We start from the raw sequence: 16,449 nt of genomic DNA on the forward strand, positions 1-16,449 counted from the left end.
TGAAGAAGATGTGAAAAAACTGGGACTTTGGTGGAGTTGTGAACTGATCTAACCATTCTGGAGGGCAATTTGGAACTATGCCCAAAGGTCCCTTTGATCCAGCAGTGTTTCTACTGGGTCTATATCCCAAAGAGATCATAAAAAGGAAAAAGGACCCACATGTGCAAAAATGTTTATAGCAGGTCTTTTTGTAGTGGCAAGAAACTGGAAATCAAGTAGATATCCATCAGTTGGGGAATGGCTGAATCAGTTATGGCACCTGAATGTAATGGAGTATTATTGTTCTATAAAAAACAGTTAGCAGGCTGATTTCAGACTTACATGATGCTAAGTGAAGTGAGTAGAACCAAGAGAGCATTGTATACAGCAACAACAAGATTGTGAAATGATCAATTGTGATGGACTTGGCTCTTTTCAACAATGAGGTGATTCAGGCCAATTCCAATAGACTTGTGATGGAGAGAGCCATTTGTATTCAGAGAAAGGACTATGGGAACTGAATGTATATCACAATGTAGTATTTTTATCTTTTTTGTTGTTTGCTTGCTTTTTTCTTTCTCATTTTTTCCCCTTTTGATCTGACTCTGTGTGTGTGTGTGTGTGTGTAGCATGATAAATGTGGAAATATGTTCAGAAGAACTGCATGTGTTTAATTGCAACATTAATTAATGTTGGATTACTTGCTGTTTAAAGGGAGAAGGGAGATGGGGAGGGAGGAAGAAAGGTGGGAAAGGAGGGAGAACAATTGAAACACAAGGTTTTACAATGTTGAAAACTATCTTTGCATGTATTTTGAAAAATAAAAAGTCATTATTATATTTAAAAAGGAAGCGTTCTCTCACTTCTAGTCTAAAATGGCCTCTTTCCAACTTTTCCCATTCCTTTTAGTTTTGCCTCTGAAATCAGTAATAAATCTAATCTCTTTTGTATATAATTTCCTTTATTTCCAGATAGCTATGGAGTTCCCTTCTCCTTCCCCCAGAAACCAGGAATCATTGTCTAAGGCAAATAGAGAAATTCTAAATGCTGTGGATAACTTCACTGATCTTGGCGGCATACTTTCCAGAGATGTCCACACAAATGATGAGGCATTCCCAGAGCTAGTTCAGTGTTTGGGAAGCCCCAGAAGAAAGGAAAAGAAGATGTGTTAAGATTGCCTATCAAACTGAAGTTCTACAGAATCATTGTACTCCTGTGCAACATGGACAGTATATCAGACTTTGTCAGGAAATTGAATCACTTCCATTTGAATTATTTTAGGAAGATTCAAAAGATCTCCTGGCAAGATAAGGTACCTGACATTGAGGTCTTTTCTTGAGCTAATCTGCCAAGCATTCAAACTCTATCACAGAGACTAAATGGACTGGCCACATTGTTTGATCCTAGATATTTGGCTAAGACTTTTTCATGAAGAACCTATATAAGACATGTGGTCAGAAGAAATAATACAAGGATTTTTACAAGGATTCTCTTAAGTTCTCTCTGAAGAATTTTAAAATCAATTGCATGATGGACCCACACTTAACATCATATACCAAAATAAGATCAAAATGGATCCATGATTAGGCATAAAGAATGAATCATAAATAAATTAGAGGAACATAGGATAGTTTACCTCTCAGACTTGTGGAGGAGGAAGGAATTTGTGACCAAAGAAGAACATCATTGATCACAAAATAGAAAATTTTGATTACATCAAATTAAAAAGCCTTTGTACAAACAAAATTAATGCAAACAAGATCAGAAGGGAAGCAACAAACTGGGAAAACATTTTTATAATTAAAGGTTCTGATAAAGGCCTTATTTCCAAAATATGTAGAGAATTGACTCTAATTTATAAGAAATCAAGCCATTCTCCAATTGATAAATGGTCAAAGGATATGAACAGACAATTTTCAGATGATGAAACTATTTCCACTCATATGAAAGAATGTTCCAAATCACGATTGATCAGAGAAATGCAAATTAAGACAACTCTGAGATACCACTACACACCTGTCAGATTGGCTAAGAGGACAGGAAAAAATAATGAATGGTGAAGGGGATGTACGAAAACTGGAACACTGATGCATTGTTGGTGGAGTTGTGAACGAATCCAATCATTCTGGAGAGCAATCTGGAATTATGCCCAAAAAGTTATCAAACTGTGCATATCCTTTGATCCAGCAGTGTTACTACTGGGCTTATACCCCAAAGAAATACTAAAGAAGGGAAAGGGACCTGTATGTGACAAAATGTTTGTGGCAGCCCTATTTGTAGTGGCTAGAAACTGGAAAATGAATGGATGCCCATCAATTGGAGAATGGTTGGGTATATTGTGGTATATGAATGTTATGGAATATTATTGTTCTGTAAGAAATGACCAGCAGGATGAATACAGAGAGGCTTGGAGAGACTTACATGAACTGATGCTGAGTGAAATGAGCAGAACCAGGAGATCATTATACACTTCCACAACAATACTGTATGAGGATGTATTCTGATAGAAGTGGATTTCTTTGACAAAGAGAAGATATAACTCAGTTCCAATTGATCAATGAGGACAGAAGCTACTACACCCAGAGAAGGAACACTGGGAAATGAGTGCAAACTGTTTGCATTTTTGTTTTTCTTCCCAGGTTATTTTTACCTTCTGAATCCAATTCTTCCTGTGCAACAAGAGAACTTTTCGGTTCTGCACACATATATTGTATCTAGGATATACTATAACATATTTAACATGTATAAGACTGCTTGCCATCTAGGGGTGGGGGTAGAGGGGAGAAGGGAAAAATGGAAACAGAAGTGAGTGCAAGGGATAATGTTGTAAAAAATTACCCATGCATATGTATTGTGAATAAAAAGTTATAATTATTAAAAAAAAAAAAGAATCAATTGCATGTCATGAGAAATACTTCCAAAGGACCACCCAGCATGGTGTGCTCTATGAGCAAAGAATTTCAGTAACTCCAAAAAGAAGTGAGATACATTTCTACTCTAAATGATCACATAAACTATTTATGACTGACCTGTGGTAGAGTATTCTGAGCTTGTACTGCTTACTCAGTCACAGCTGGCCAGACCATATCTTACTCCAACAGAGTGATTTTATTTTGGTCCTCACTGCCATGTACAAAGCAGAATATGAGTATTCAAAATATGATAATAAATTTCCATTTCAAGAAAGCCTATGTGTGCTCAGAATTGTCCATAATTTCTGTGCTTCCTTGTTTTTCTTTTGTTCTCTGCTATACTTTTTACTTTATTCTTTTTTTCTCCTTTTCCTCTCCTCTTTCACTTCCCACAAAAATACTATAATTAAGCATGGATACATACACACCCCCCCAAATATGTATATTCATATAGATATATATATTATATGGAATTATCCACATATGCACATACATTAAATTTATCTATGTAAGGGTATATACTGTGTTTGTAGATAACATCATCCTTCATAAGTGTTTTCATAGTTTTCTAAATCCATTAACTCACCATTTCCTACACCTACAACAACATTCCAATCTTACCTTGTCTAGTTATTTTAAGTAGTCTAAAAACAATATTAATGTGGCTGGCATACAGTATATTTCCCTATTTTTCTCTTTTAATTAAATCTATTTTAGCCTTGACCTTGAGATCAATTATTACTATCATTGCTTTTGTTATAATAAATTCTACTCATGATCATTGTGTTTGTGTATAGCTTTATTTCCTGTATATGCTGGCTCTTCTGCTTTACTTCTACTTGTTACTTTGCCTGCCTATGATTTATCCTAGTGGTTCTCAAAGTATAGTCTAGAGAATTCTAGGGATCTCTGAAACCCTTTTAGAGGGTCTACAAATTCAAAAATAGTTTTTATTTCCAATATGATAAATGTCCATAAATATAATCCAGATAAACAAAAACTCTTTGGAGAGATCCTCACTAATTTTTCATAGGATAAAGATACTGAAAACAAAAATTTGAGAACCACTGAATTTCCTTCCCTCTCCCATACTCCAAAGATTCCCCTCCCCTTATGTTCTTCGACTCTTTCCCTCCCTCTTTATTTTATTCCCTTAATTCTATGCCCCATCCTATCTTGTTCCCTCTCCTTATAATTTCTTTATAAATTTAGGTCTCTCTCTCTCTCTCTCTATATATATATATATAGTTCCCTTATTAACCCAATGCTAATATGAATAGGATTCTATAACTACCAGCTCTCCTCCCCCATCTATTACCTGTTTCAGTTCTTCCTCTTGTACCTCATTTGTTTAATATAATTACTTTTTACCTTTCCCTACATGGTTTTAGAATCACATCATATTCAGCTCTACCTCAATCTTTTTTTTTGAACTATCTAACTATTAATGACAATCTTAGAAATATGAGTCTATATTTCCACATATAAAGTTTTTCTTTATTGAGTCCCTTAAAATTAGTCTTTGATATTTACCTTTCAATTTCTCTTGGATCTTATATATTAAATTTTCTATTAAATTCAGGTCTTTCATGTGTACATATATTGTATTTAATTTATACTTCAACATATTTAACATGTATTGGTCAACCTGCCATCTGGCTTGTAATTGTCACTGCAGAAAAATTACCCATGCATATATTTTGTAAATAAAAAACTATATAAAAAAAATTCAGGTCTTTTTTGCAACAAAAGCCTGAAAGTCTGATGAGTCTTTGAATATAAATCCCTCCCCCTCCCAATTAAGGATTATGTTTAATTTTGCTGGGTGTGATATTTTTTAGCCACAGCCCTAATCCTTTTGTTCTTCTATATATAGTGTTTCAAGATCTGTGTTCTTTTCATGTAACTGCTGCAAGATCTTGTTGGATTCTAACTGAGGCTCCATTCTATTTGAATTGTTTTTTCTTGGTATTTGTAATATTTTCTTATTTACCTAGTGGTTTCAGAATTTGTTTCATATGTTCTTATAGATTTTCCTCATAGGAGCTCTTTCAATTGATGATCAGTTGATTTTTCCCACTTCTGCTTTCCCCACTTTTTCTAATACTTCAGAACAACTTCCCCTCCGCCCCATTCTTTATATTTTATTTCATTATTTCTTGGTATTTTATAATTACACTGTCTTTCCTAGGATTCCTTAAGATGATGATTCTCTTCCTCCTCTTCTCCTTTTTCTTCTTCCTCTTCCTGTTTTTTTCTCTCGTTTGATTTTTAAGGTTTTTTTTAAAAAAAATTCTTCTATGAATTTTTTTTTGAGCAAGTAACCATTTTATATTACTCTTTGGGGTAGGAGAGACATTTTTTTTTTTTAACACTTCAGTATTCTCCTTTGAAGATGTTCCCATAGTACTCCCCAGTTCCCACAGTAACTTTCTATTATTGGATTCTTTCCCTTTGCCTGATTATTAAAATTTTTTTTTAAACAGACTGTTGGTATGATCACCTCTAGTCCTGGGGATAGGAGATGGTACTTTTTGGTGTTCTTCAGTTTTCCCCTCTGATCTGGAACTGAAAATCAAAAACTCCACCTTCTTGTGTGCATCCACAGCCAGCAGTATCTCTGCCCCACTGCTGGGTTCCTTCTCATCCAGAATTCCTTCTTAACAGCACAGTCAGACTGGTATTCCTTATCAACAGAGATTCCTTCAGTTTTATCTTATTCAGATGCCCAACTCCCCAAACTGTCCCAAAGGTGAAAATTCCTGTGGTGGGGCCTGAGGCTATCTCTCCATCAAGGTAGCCCCAGGACTCATTTCTAGCTATTTCAGTAGAACTACATTGGAGGTATTTAAACCAGGCCAAACCTTAGTCCTGGAATCTGTCTTCAGATCTCCCATTGTAACAGGAGGACTACTGTTCTGCCCCAAATTTTATTTGTTTTTAACTACTCTATATTTATCAAGAGCTGCATTTAGTCTCATTTGTGGGGGAAATTTGGAGAGCTTGCAATTTTCTGATCTACTATACCATTTTCCCAGAATCCTCCTTCAACATTATTCTTATAAGACATATATTTATGTATTCATATTGTGATCTGCATATATATATATATACATACACACACACACACACATATATATCTTTAGAAAATCAAAGCTATGGAATTCCATATGGCTCTTTCAAATACTCTGCTTTATGGAAGAATAGTGGATTAAGAATTCAGTTTGTTGTAAAGAATTAGGAATTAATGTATACTCACTTGGAGTACTTGAATTAAAAACCCACTTAGTTTCCCTTGAATAGAAATCTTACTTTAAGAGAAGCACTGAGAAACAGAAAATAAATCAATCAATAGATGAAATTTATTATACCAACAATGGGAACATCTTACTTATTATTGATCAAAATAAAAATGAAAATGTCTTATTAACCAAATTCAGAGAGGAAGTTTTCTTTAGTTTATTAAGAACCTAATAAATTGAGAATTACTGTCATTCAGTCGATAAATATTTGTTAAACACCTATTAGTAGGTGGCACTGAGCTAATACATAAAGGGGCAATAGATAATCCCTGTTTTCTTTTTTTTTTAATTTTTATTTAATAATTACTTTATATTGACAGAATCCATGCCAGGGTAATTTTTTTTTTTTTTTACAACATTATCCTTTGCACTCGTTTCTGTTCCAATTTTTTCCCCTCCCTCCCTCCACTAGATGGCAAGCAGTCCTTTATATGTTGGATATGTTGCAGTATATCCTAGATACAATATATGTTTGCAGAACCGAACAGTTCTCTTGTTGCATAGGGAGAATTGGATTCAGAAGGTATAAATAACCCGGGAAGAAAAACAAAAATGCAGAGAGTTCACATTCGTTTCCCAGTGTTCTTTCTTTGGGTGTAGCTGCTTTAGAGTTTACCATCTAGTGGCTAGAACAACAACTAAACTTGATCAAGAGAATGTCATTATTAAGTTGTTTAATCATGTCCTATTCTTCATTATCCCAATTGGGTTTTCTTGGCAAAGATATTAAAGTGATTTGCCATTTCCTTCTCCAGCTCGTTTTACAGATGAGGAAACTGAGGCAAATAGGTTTTAAGTACCTTGCTCAGAGTCACATAGCTAATAAGTATCTAAGGCAAAATTTGAACACTAGTCCTTCTGACTCCAGATACTGTGCTACCTAGCCTTAATTTTCTAGCAAATCAGATCCTTCTCCAAGAGTGTGTTGTAATTAGCAGTACAACTGTTGTATTTGATACACCAGAAACTATGAACATATAATTATATTTATGTTTTCTTTAATTCTCCTTTTTTTGTGTGTAGAATTTTTACTTTTGCTTTATAAGTGCTATAGAGAATAAGCCAAAAATTCCATGGGTAGGAAGTTTTTCTGATCTAGAAGGAGAAACTCTGCCAACTAAGAAACTCTCTCTTGGAGCAAAATACTTGTGCATAAATTAATATATATATATATCTATCTTATAGATTTGTCTAAAATGCAAGAGTAGATTTTTCTGCCACACTTTCCCTCCCTTATTGAAACTAGAACTTCATTCTTGATTTATTCAATCTTTATGGGTTGACTTTTCCTGTAAAAAATTTAATTATATCTAACTGGACTCTGGTATGGAACAGTGTGGAATTCCATGAGCTTGCTTTACTGATACAACCTCTCCACATGGAGGAGCTAAGGATTTTGCTTCTGGTAAGAGTTGTAAAGAAATGGAATGGAAGTTCTTTAGAGAAACTGGATCATACATTTATCTTTAATTGGTTCAAGTTGGCTAACCACCTGTTGAAGAGGCTCTTTGGCTTTCATATTCAGCCTATTACTCTTTTGCTTCATTTGGTTCTTTTGTTCATTGTGATCCATGGGATATTATCCCATAAGAGAAGAGACTTCATAGAGATTTTCTCCCTATTGAAATCATATGGGCCTTAAAAACACTGTTCTTTTCCCTTTTAGGTGAAAGAGACTGTAGTGATCCTCTTCAGGTTTTGAAAAGTTGGGAAAGCCACAGGAACCTGGGATTCAGAGCCTAATCCATATTTTATAGTCAGCATACTGTCAATGCTCAGAGAAGGACTCATCTGGCAGAGAGATGTTATCTTTGAATATGAACTTCATAGGAACAATGCTCTGTAGGAAATGAACCAGATTCTGAACCTACCCCCCAGAGGCTGAGATGTTATTAAGTTCATTTGCATATATCTCTTTTAAGACCAAAAAGGATACTTTTTAAGAAGGAAAATCATTATAAATATTTTAAAGACCTGGTTATAATTTTTTAAATAATACTGTTAATTTTAGAAGGGAAATTTTATCTTTTTAGGAAGAAGTGAATCAGTGAGTTCCAAGAGGCTCTAAATTAAGCCATTTAAAGGTATATGAAAGATAGAAGGTAGGTTTTTTTAAAAATCCCTTTTATAATTATAATATGGATCCACATACTGTAATTTCTCTTCTGAATCTGGCTTATACTAAAACTAAGTGTGGTTTGTTATTTTGCTTTTAGTCAGAAAAGGACAATGGAATTATTAAGAGAATTATTTTGTACCTATAAAACAAATAAAATATTGGTATTTGTTAAACATAATATTTAAAAACAACCTTTTATGATATAATGACATACATATATGTATTATATGGAAAGTTTGCATAATTATTTTATGATGCTTATAAAAACTGCACCACTGCATCACTGCCCTATTGTGGCTCTGATCAAGAGCTTCTTGTTGAAAAATTCAGACTTAAATTCAAGAAAGTAAGGAAAACCATCAGACCATATAGGAATGATCCAAATAACATCCTTTATGAAGATGAAGTGGAAGTGAAAAATAGATTTAAGAAACCAATAAAAGTAGATGAGGGTGCCTGAAGAACTATGGACAAAGGAATCTGCAAAAATAAAAAAATCCGCCCCCCCCCCCCCCAAAGAAGGGCCAAGAAATCAAAATGGCTGTCTCATGAAGTTTTACAAATAGCTGAGGAAAGAATGAAAGGAAAAGGGAAAGGATAAATGGAAAGATATAATCAAATGAATGCAGAATTCCAAAGAATAACACAGAGAGATAAGGTTTTCTTATGTGAAATAGAAGAAAACAGAAGAATCAGAAAGACAAAAAAACCTCTTCAAGAAAATTAGAGCTATCAAAGGAACATGTAATGCAAAAATAGATATGACAAAAGACAAAAATGTAGAAACAGAAGAGATTAAAAAGAAATGGTGAGCATACACAAAATCACCATAAAAGAAAGATCTTAACATTTCAGATAACCAAGATGATATGGTTACTGATCTTAAAAGTCAGACATCTTGGAGAATGAAGTTGAGTGCCTTAGGAAGCACTGCTACCAATAAGGCTAGTGAAGGTGAGAGAATTCTACCTGAGCTATTTAAAATCCTAAAAAAATTATGCAGTTAAAGTTTTGTACTCAATAAGCCAGCAAATTTGGTCACTTGATTTTGAAAAAAAAGATCAGTTTATTTCCTAGTCCTAAAGAAGGATAACAACAAAGAATATTGAAATTATTTTTTTTAAATTTTGAAAGAAACTGAAATTGTGCTAATTATACAACTCATTAATTATGAGTAAGATTTTGCAAGTTAGGCTGGTTTTTAAAGAGGCAAAAGAACTAAAGACCATTTTGCCAACATTCTCTGGATTATCAAGAAATCAAGGGAGTTCCAGGAAAAAAAAAACTACTTCTGCTTCATTCACTATATTATAGAGAACACAATAAACTGTGGTAAGTCCTCAAAGAGATGGGAATATGAGATCATCTTATTTCCTAAGGAACTAGTAAGTGTGTTAAAAAGCAGCTGAACATGGAACCACTAATTGATTTAAGATTGGAAAAGGAGAATAACAAAGGAGTATATTATCACCTTTAAATTATATGTAGAGTATGCCATGCAAAATGCCAGGCTGGACAAACCAGAAGTTGGAATTAAGACTGCATATCTCAGATATGCAGAAAATACCACTCTGATGGGCAGAAAGTAAAGAAGAATTAAGAAGCCTCTTGATAAGAGTAGAGGAGAATGTAAAAGCTGGTTGAAGCTTAACATCAAAAAAACTAAGATCTTGGCAACTGGTCTATCACTTTCTGGAAAATAGAGTGAGAAGAAATGGAAGCACTATAATATATGTTATATTCTTGGACTCAAAGATTATAGCAGATGGTGACTATAGTTATGAAATTAAAAGATGCTTGCTCCTTGAAAGGAAAGCAATGGAAAATCTGGACAGTATACTAAAAACCAGACATCACCATGCCAACAAAGTTCTGTGTAATCAGAGCTATAGTTTTTAGTAGCAATTCATGTTATGAGAGTTGGACTATAAAAAAAGCTGAATGCCATAGAATTGATGCTTTCAACTTGTATAAGAGAGCAAATCAGTCAACCTTAAAAGAAATTAATTCAGACTACTCACTGGAAGGTCAACTATTGAAGGTGAAGCTTTTTTGGCCACATAAAAAGAAGACAGGACTCATTGGAAAAGACTCTGATGTTGTGAAAGACTGAAAGCAAAAGGAAAAGGGAATGGGAGATGATGAGGTATTATAGAAACTACGAGCAAAATAGAAATAATGAGCATGATCTTGGACAGACTTGGACAGTTATAGGAGAGAACAAAGTGGCCCGATATGCCATGGTCTATGGGGTCACAAGGAGCTGAAGATGTTTGAACAACTAAACAATAACAATATAAAGTGTATTTTTTCCCTTTCAAAAACACCTTATTTTACGATTGTAGCCTTTACTTAGAAGCAGCACAAAACTGAACTGCTACAGTATATAACCAATTTCTAATGTAGATACATTCCTCCATAAACTTTTAAAAATTATTTTATACTTTGTGTTCTGTTTCCTTAGTTGGATGGTAAGCTTCTTAAGAGCAAGTAGGAACCAGGGATTATTTTTTTTCTTTTGTTAGATGTAAAGAATCTCTTTACAATACCTAGTTAGTATAGTAATAGCTGATAAGAAATCTTAAATTTAAGCACAATTACAAAAATAATTCATTATTTCTGTTCTTTTCACAACCAATCCTTATTTTGTGATTGAAAAAATATAATATTCAAGTATACATATCATAGATTAGAGCCTGAGAAATAAGCTCAGAACGTGTACAGTGGACACAAGTTTCATTTGCCAGTTTAATTAGAAATATATTTCAATTCTTCTGAAACACTAAAGAATATTACTGAACAAGGGAGTTTTTATTCCTGATCAATTCTCATTTGCAGTAGTCAATAGGAAGCTTTCTAGTTGCATTTGATATTACCCATGTATCCTGGAAGTATTATGGAATTGTTAGTGTGTGTGTGTGTGTGTGTGTGTGTGTGTGTGTCTACATATATATATATATCTGTCTCGGTATTTTTGGAATAATCAGAATATGGAATTACCAACATGTCTGTGTATGAATGATAGTATGGAATTAGATGCATCTTTTGAAATTTCAATGTGGGAGAAAGAGGTATACTTTTCCATATTCTTATTTTTATTTTTAATTATTTCATATATATATAATTAAAAATACAACAAATAGTTAAGTTACTACTATCATTAAACTCATTTTCAAAGTAAGCAGCAGGGTGATGTATTGCAGTGGTTATCAAAAGTGTGATTTAGAGAATCCTCACAGTCTTTGAAGCCCTTTCTGAGGGTCTAACAAATTCAGAGTTAGCTTTGATTTTTTAATATGGTAAATATCCATAAATATAACCCGCATAAACAAAAACTCTTGACAGATCCTCAATAATTTTTAATAGTATATACTGAGAACAAAAGTTGAAACTTACTGATGTAATGAATAGAAAGTCTGCTTTAGTATCAAGACTCCAGATCCAGCTTTGATACATATTGACTGTATGATCTTGGGCAAGTCATTTAATCTTTCAGTCTCTTTTTCAGTTCTCAACTCTATAAATTGCAAAATAAAGGTTGATCTACATTGGTAGAGAGAATTTCCTTCCTAGAAGTTCCATATGGCAATGAAATCATTAATCCAAACAACGAAACCTAAAAAATGATATGAAAGGGGCAGCTCGGTGGCACAGAGGATAGAGCACCAGCCCTGAAGTCAGGAAGACCTAAATTCAAATCTGGTCTCAGACATTTAACTAGTCCTAGCTGTGTGACCCTGGGCAAGTCACTTAACCCCAATTGCCTCGGGGTGGGGGGGGAATGATATGAAATAGTGTAGTCACCACAAAGAATAAAATTGTATTTGATTGAAGATAAAATTCAATATCTACTCCTTTCAGTAATAAGATAGTCCCTGACCTCAAACAACTTACAATTAGATCAAAAAAGAAAAAATGAGAAAGAAAACAAAATGTTCTGCATTTTAAGTCTATGATACTATACATCTTAGAAAATGGTAGATATATAATATAATTTCACTTAGCAATAAGGCAACCAAAATGTGAGATTCATGAAATGTGAAAAATGTTGTATGCATGGGGCTTGGAAGGGGCAGAACATAAAATGAGGAGAGGCTCCTATGGGCATGAAGGGGAGGCTGGAAAATTACCTTAATGATCATCACAGAGTAAAGGAATATCAGTTTGGCTACCCTTAATGATATGAAAACAGTAAAAAAAAAACCAGTGTATAGAGAGCAATGAATATTTAGTAATACTTAATATTTGCCAATCACATTTCCTTAGATTTGCCTGCTGGATGATGAATAAAAATAGAAGCCAAAATACTTAGGCTTAAGGTGATTCATAAGAAGGAAAGCAAATTTGCATCTACTCATGTTTTCTGGTTATTTTCCTTGTAAAGATAACATTAAAGCTCTATCACTTATCTGTTTAATGGTTCCACTTGCTTTTGGAGGAAATTTGAAGAAGTCTGAAAACAGGTAAGGAAAAATTTGCCCAACAGAAGTAGAGGAGAAACAATAAGGTTACTATGTGCTCTATGTGAGTAGTACTATGGAAATCAATCAGTTAGCATTTATTATTAAGACAGGCACTGAGTTAAGTATTGACTACATAAAGAAAGCAAGAACACAATATTTGCCCTCAGTGAACTCATATATTAAAAGGAGAGACAATATGCATTATAAGTACACACAAGATATATAAAGTAAATTGGAAATCAATGTAGGTTTCAATTAGTGCAAATAATGAATCTCCTATAGTAGCCAAATGTACTCAAATTAATACTATTGAAAGTTATCATTATGTAAAATATGGTAATTAGTTACAGCCTAATAGAAATATATAGTGCGACTCTGAATAATGTAACTGCATTAATTGTACTAATGAAAAATAACTGCAACCCCAGAGGGAAGGGCAAAGGAGGCAATAGGGAAAGCCTCTTGGGAAATTGAGATCCCATCTGAGTCTTGAAAGTACCATAAGAGCTAGAAAGTGAGGTGAGAAAAGATAGTATTGTAGAGAAGAAAAGAGGGACAGCCAGTGAAAATGAGCAAAGTCAGGAGAAGGATTATTGTGTTTAAGAATTTGCAAGCAGTTGATCATAGGTAGACATTAAAGTACATGAGGGGAAATTATATGTAAGAAGAGTCAAAAGATAGGAAGGGACTAGGCTTCATAAAGCTTTTTATGAAGCTTTAAAAGTCAAACAGAAGATTTTATATTTCATCTTGGCAGTAAAAAGGAATCAGTTGAGATTATTGAGCAAGGAAGTGATATGCTCAGTTTTGTGGTTTAAGAAATTCACTTTGGCAGCCTGATAAAGGATAGAATAGAATGGAAAAAAGCAAAGCAAGAATATGAACCCAGAAGGCTGCTGTAAAACTTTCAAGCACTAGATAGTGAGAATAGTACTAGATGGTGGAGGTATAAGTGAAGAAAAGGGTACATATTAAAGAAACCATGAAGGTCATAATGAAAGTTTTTTGGCAAGAGACTGGTTCTGTAGGAGGAATTAAGAATAAGGAGTTGAGGCTGACTCTCAGGCTGCCAGTGTGGGTGAATGGAATATTATGGTTCTCTTGACTGTAAGAGGAAAGTTCAGAAGAAGGTAGGATTTTGGAGATAAGATAATTTCTGTTTTGGCCATGTTAAGACTTAAATACTATGGGACAAACAATTAAAGATGTCCATAAGGCAACTGATGATACCTTGACATTAGCTCAGAAGAAAGGTAAGCATTAGATATATAGATCAGAGAATCATCTGCAGAAAGATGATAACTAAAGACATGGTAGTTGATGAGGGATATAGCCAAGAGATACAGCATAGAAAAAGAAGAGAAGAGGATTTAGAATAGAGCCTTTTGGGAGATCAAGGCATGACCAGGATGAAGAACCATCAAAGGAAAACTTAACAAATAAAATTAAACTATGACTAGACTTACAAAGTGCTTCCCTGCGCAATTTATATTTCATGGAACTCTATACTTACGTTCAATAAGAAAGAGAAAACATACTGTCCCCATTGAAGCAATGATGATACCAGGTACTACAAATGAAAGTCCCCAACAAGTAGACACCCAATAGCCAGCAATCAAAGATCCTAAGATATTCCCCACAGAGGTGTGAGAATTCCATATGCCCATAATTAAGCCTCTCCTGAAAGAGAAAACAAACAAAAAAGCAAGATGATTACTGCTTTTCTTAAAAGAAAAAAGGAAAACAATATATTACAAATACATACACATTTATTTTGATAAGACAGATGGTATTTGTGTGTGTTTTCCAAAGAAAAATCCTGCATTCAATTTCATAAAACATACAAGTATAAAAAGTACCTAAACAATTGCAACAGTGTAGGTTTCTCAGGACTGAACAGTAGTTCTAATTGAACTACTGTTCAATAGAAATGTATTTATATACAATTAGCAAAGATAAAGCAATGCTGGCTAAAATGTTTTAATGGAGTTTAGAATGTAATTATAGCTTTTGTTAAAAAAAATACTAATTGAAATTTTCAGTAAGCTGATGGTAATCACCAAGACTAGGTGATAAATTCTTTGTCTTTGCAACACAGAAAACAAATCCTGTGTAACCCCCCTTTAGCTTCTGCCGGGATAGTGGCAGAAGAATGTTGGGAGATAGGGACAAAAAGCGTGCTCAGAGAAGAACTGAATCATATTGATATTTACGTTATCACTACATATAATAGACAAATAAAGACAAAAGGAAGTGGCAATTAATTCATCAATAAGCCTAAAGGACCTAATGCCAGATACTGTGCTAAGCCATGGATATACAAAAAGGCAAAAGAAAGTCCCTGCTTTCAAGAAACATACAATTTCATTCATAATCTTACAACAAACAGATATATGCAAACAAGCTACATACAGGAAAAATAAGAAATAATTAACAGAGAGAAAACATTGGATTAAGAAGGAATAGGGAAGTCCTGAGAAAGAGGGACTTATCTTTGGCATATAAAGGAAACTAAGAAACTAAATGGAAAGATGACTTATAAGACCTTCTTGGATAAACAAGTAACTTTTATTTCTTTTTATTAAAGCATTTTATTTTAAAAAATATAGTATAGATAATTTTCAACATTTACCCTTGCAAAATCTTGTGTTCCAATTTTTTTCTTTTCCTCCTTCCCTTCTCTCCCTCCTTCCCATCTCCCCCTCTAGATGGCAAGTATTTCAATATGTTAAACATGCAATTCTTCTATACATATTTCTACAATTATCATGCTGCACAAGAAAAATTAGATCAAAAAGGAAAAAAAATGAGAAAGAAAACAAAATGCAAGCAAACAACAGTTAAAAGAATGAAAATGCTATGTTGTGATTCACACTCAGTTTTCGCAATCCTCTGAGTGCAAATGACTCTTCATCACAAAACTATGGGAATTGACCTGAATCTCATTGTTGAAAAGACCCATGTCCATCAAAATTGATCATCATATAATCAGCAAGTAACCTTTCTAAACTTCCAAGAGACACTACTTTTTTTTTTTGACATCTAGTTAATTTATATCAAAGAAGATTACTGGTAAAAAGATTGCCATAAAGATACTTACATTTTGTTTACCAGCATCTACTGTATGAGACAAAATAAGAGTGAAATTCTATAAATAATTTAGTAAGATCTCTCAAATTAAATGAACACTCAATGCAAAGATGAATGCTCGGGATTTATAAACAAAAAAATGCCAAAATCTAATTAACCAACACAGAAATATCATATCTATGAATCATAAACATTGTTTTCAAGAAGAAAATTGGGAAATAGTAGATAAAAATCTCAAGCATTAAATAAAAATTCTCAGTCTCTCTCATATGTGAACATACAAATTATTGTTACATATGAAAAGACACAAAAACACTGGACATTATTTCTATATCAGAATTCCATAAACAATATGATCATGGGTTTATTTTAGCAAAGATCAACATCTATTTCAAGCTCAAATGATAGTAAGGAGAAAAAAAGGCATGAAATTAGGCACAATTACAACTTGCCCCATGTAAAAAAAGGCAAAAAAAAAATCATGTAAAAAAGATGTTGATAATGAAAAATGTTGCCTTATCACAGATTATCAATATTTCCTAAGGAAGATCAATTCTTATAAATCAATCTCTACAACAAGGAGA

The 16,449-nt window shown here is 33.5% G+C and overlaps 1 protein-coding gene across 5 annotated transcripts in view; it reads right to left on the minus strand.

The window, feature by feature from the left end:
* SLC37A1 (solute carrier family 37 member 1) overlaps positions 1-16,449 on the minus strand; it is a 141,484-nt gene that overhangs the window by 44,305 nt on the left and 80,730 nt on the right. For all 5 annotated transcript variants that reach the window (XM_051984814.1, XM_051984815.1, XM_051984816.1 and 2 more), the window contains exon 8: positions 14,289-14,455. In XM_051984814.1, coding sequence (XP_051840774.1) covers positions 14,289-14,455 — 167 coding nt within the window. The remainder of the gene's footprint in view (positions 1-14,288; positions 14,456-16,449) is intronic.

Source organism: Antechinus flavipes, chromosome 3, assembly GCF_016432865.1.
Source record: "Antechinus flavipes isolate AdamAnt ecotype Samford, QLD, Australia chromosome 3, AdamAnt_v2, whole genome shotgun sequence".
NCBI classification, from domain to species: domain Eukaryota; kingdom Metazoa; phylum Chordata; class Mammalia; order Dasyuromorphia; family Dasyuridae; genus Antechinus; species Antechinus flavipes.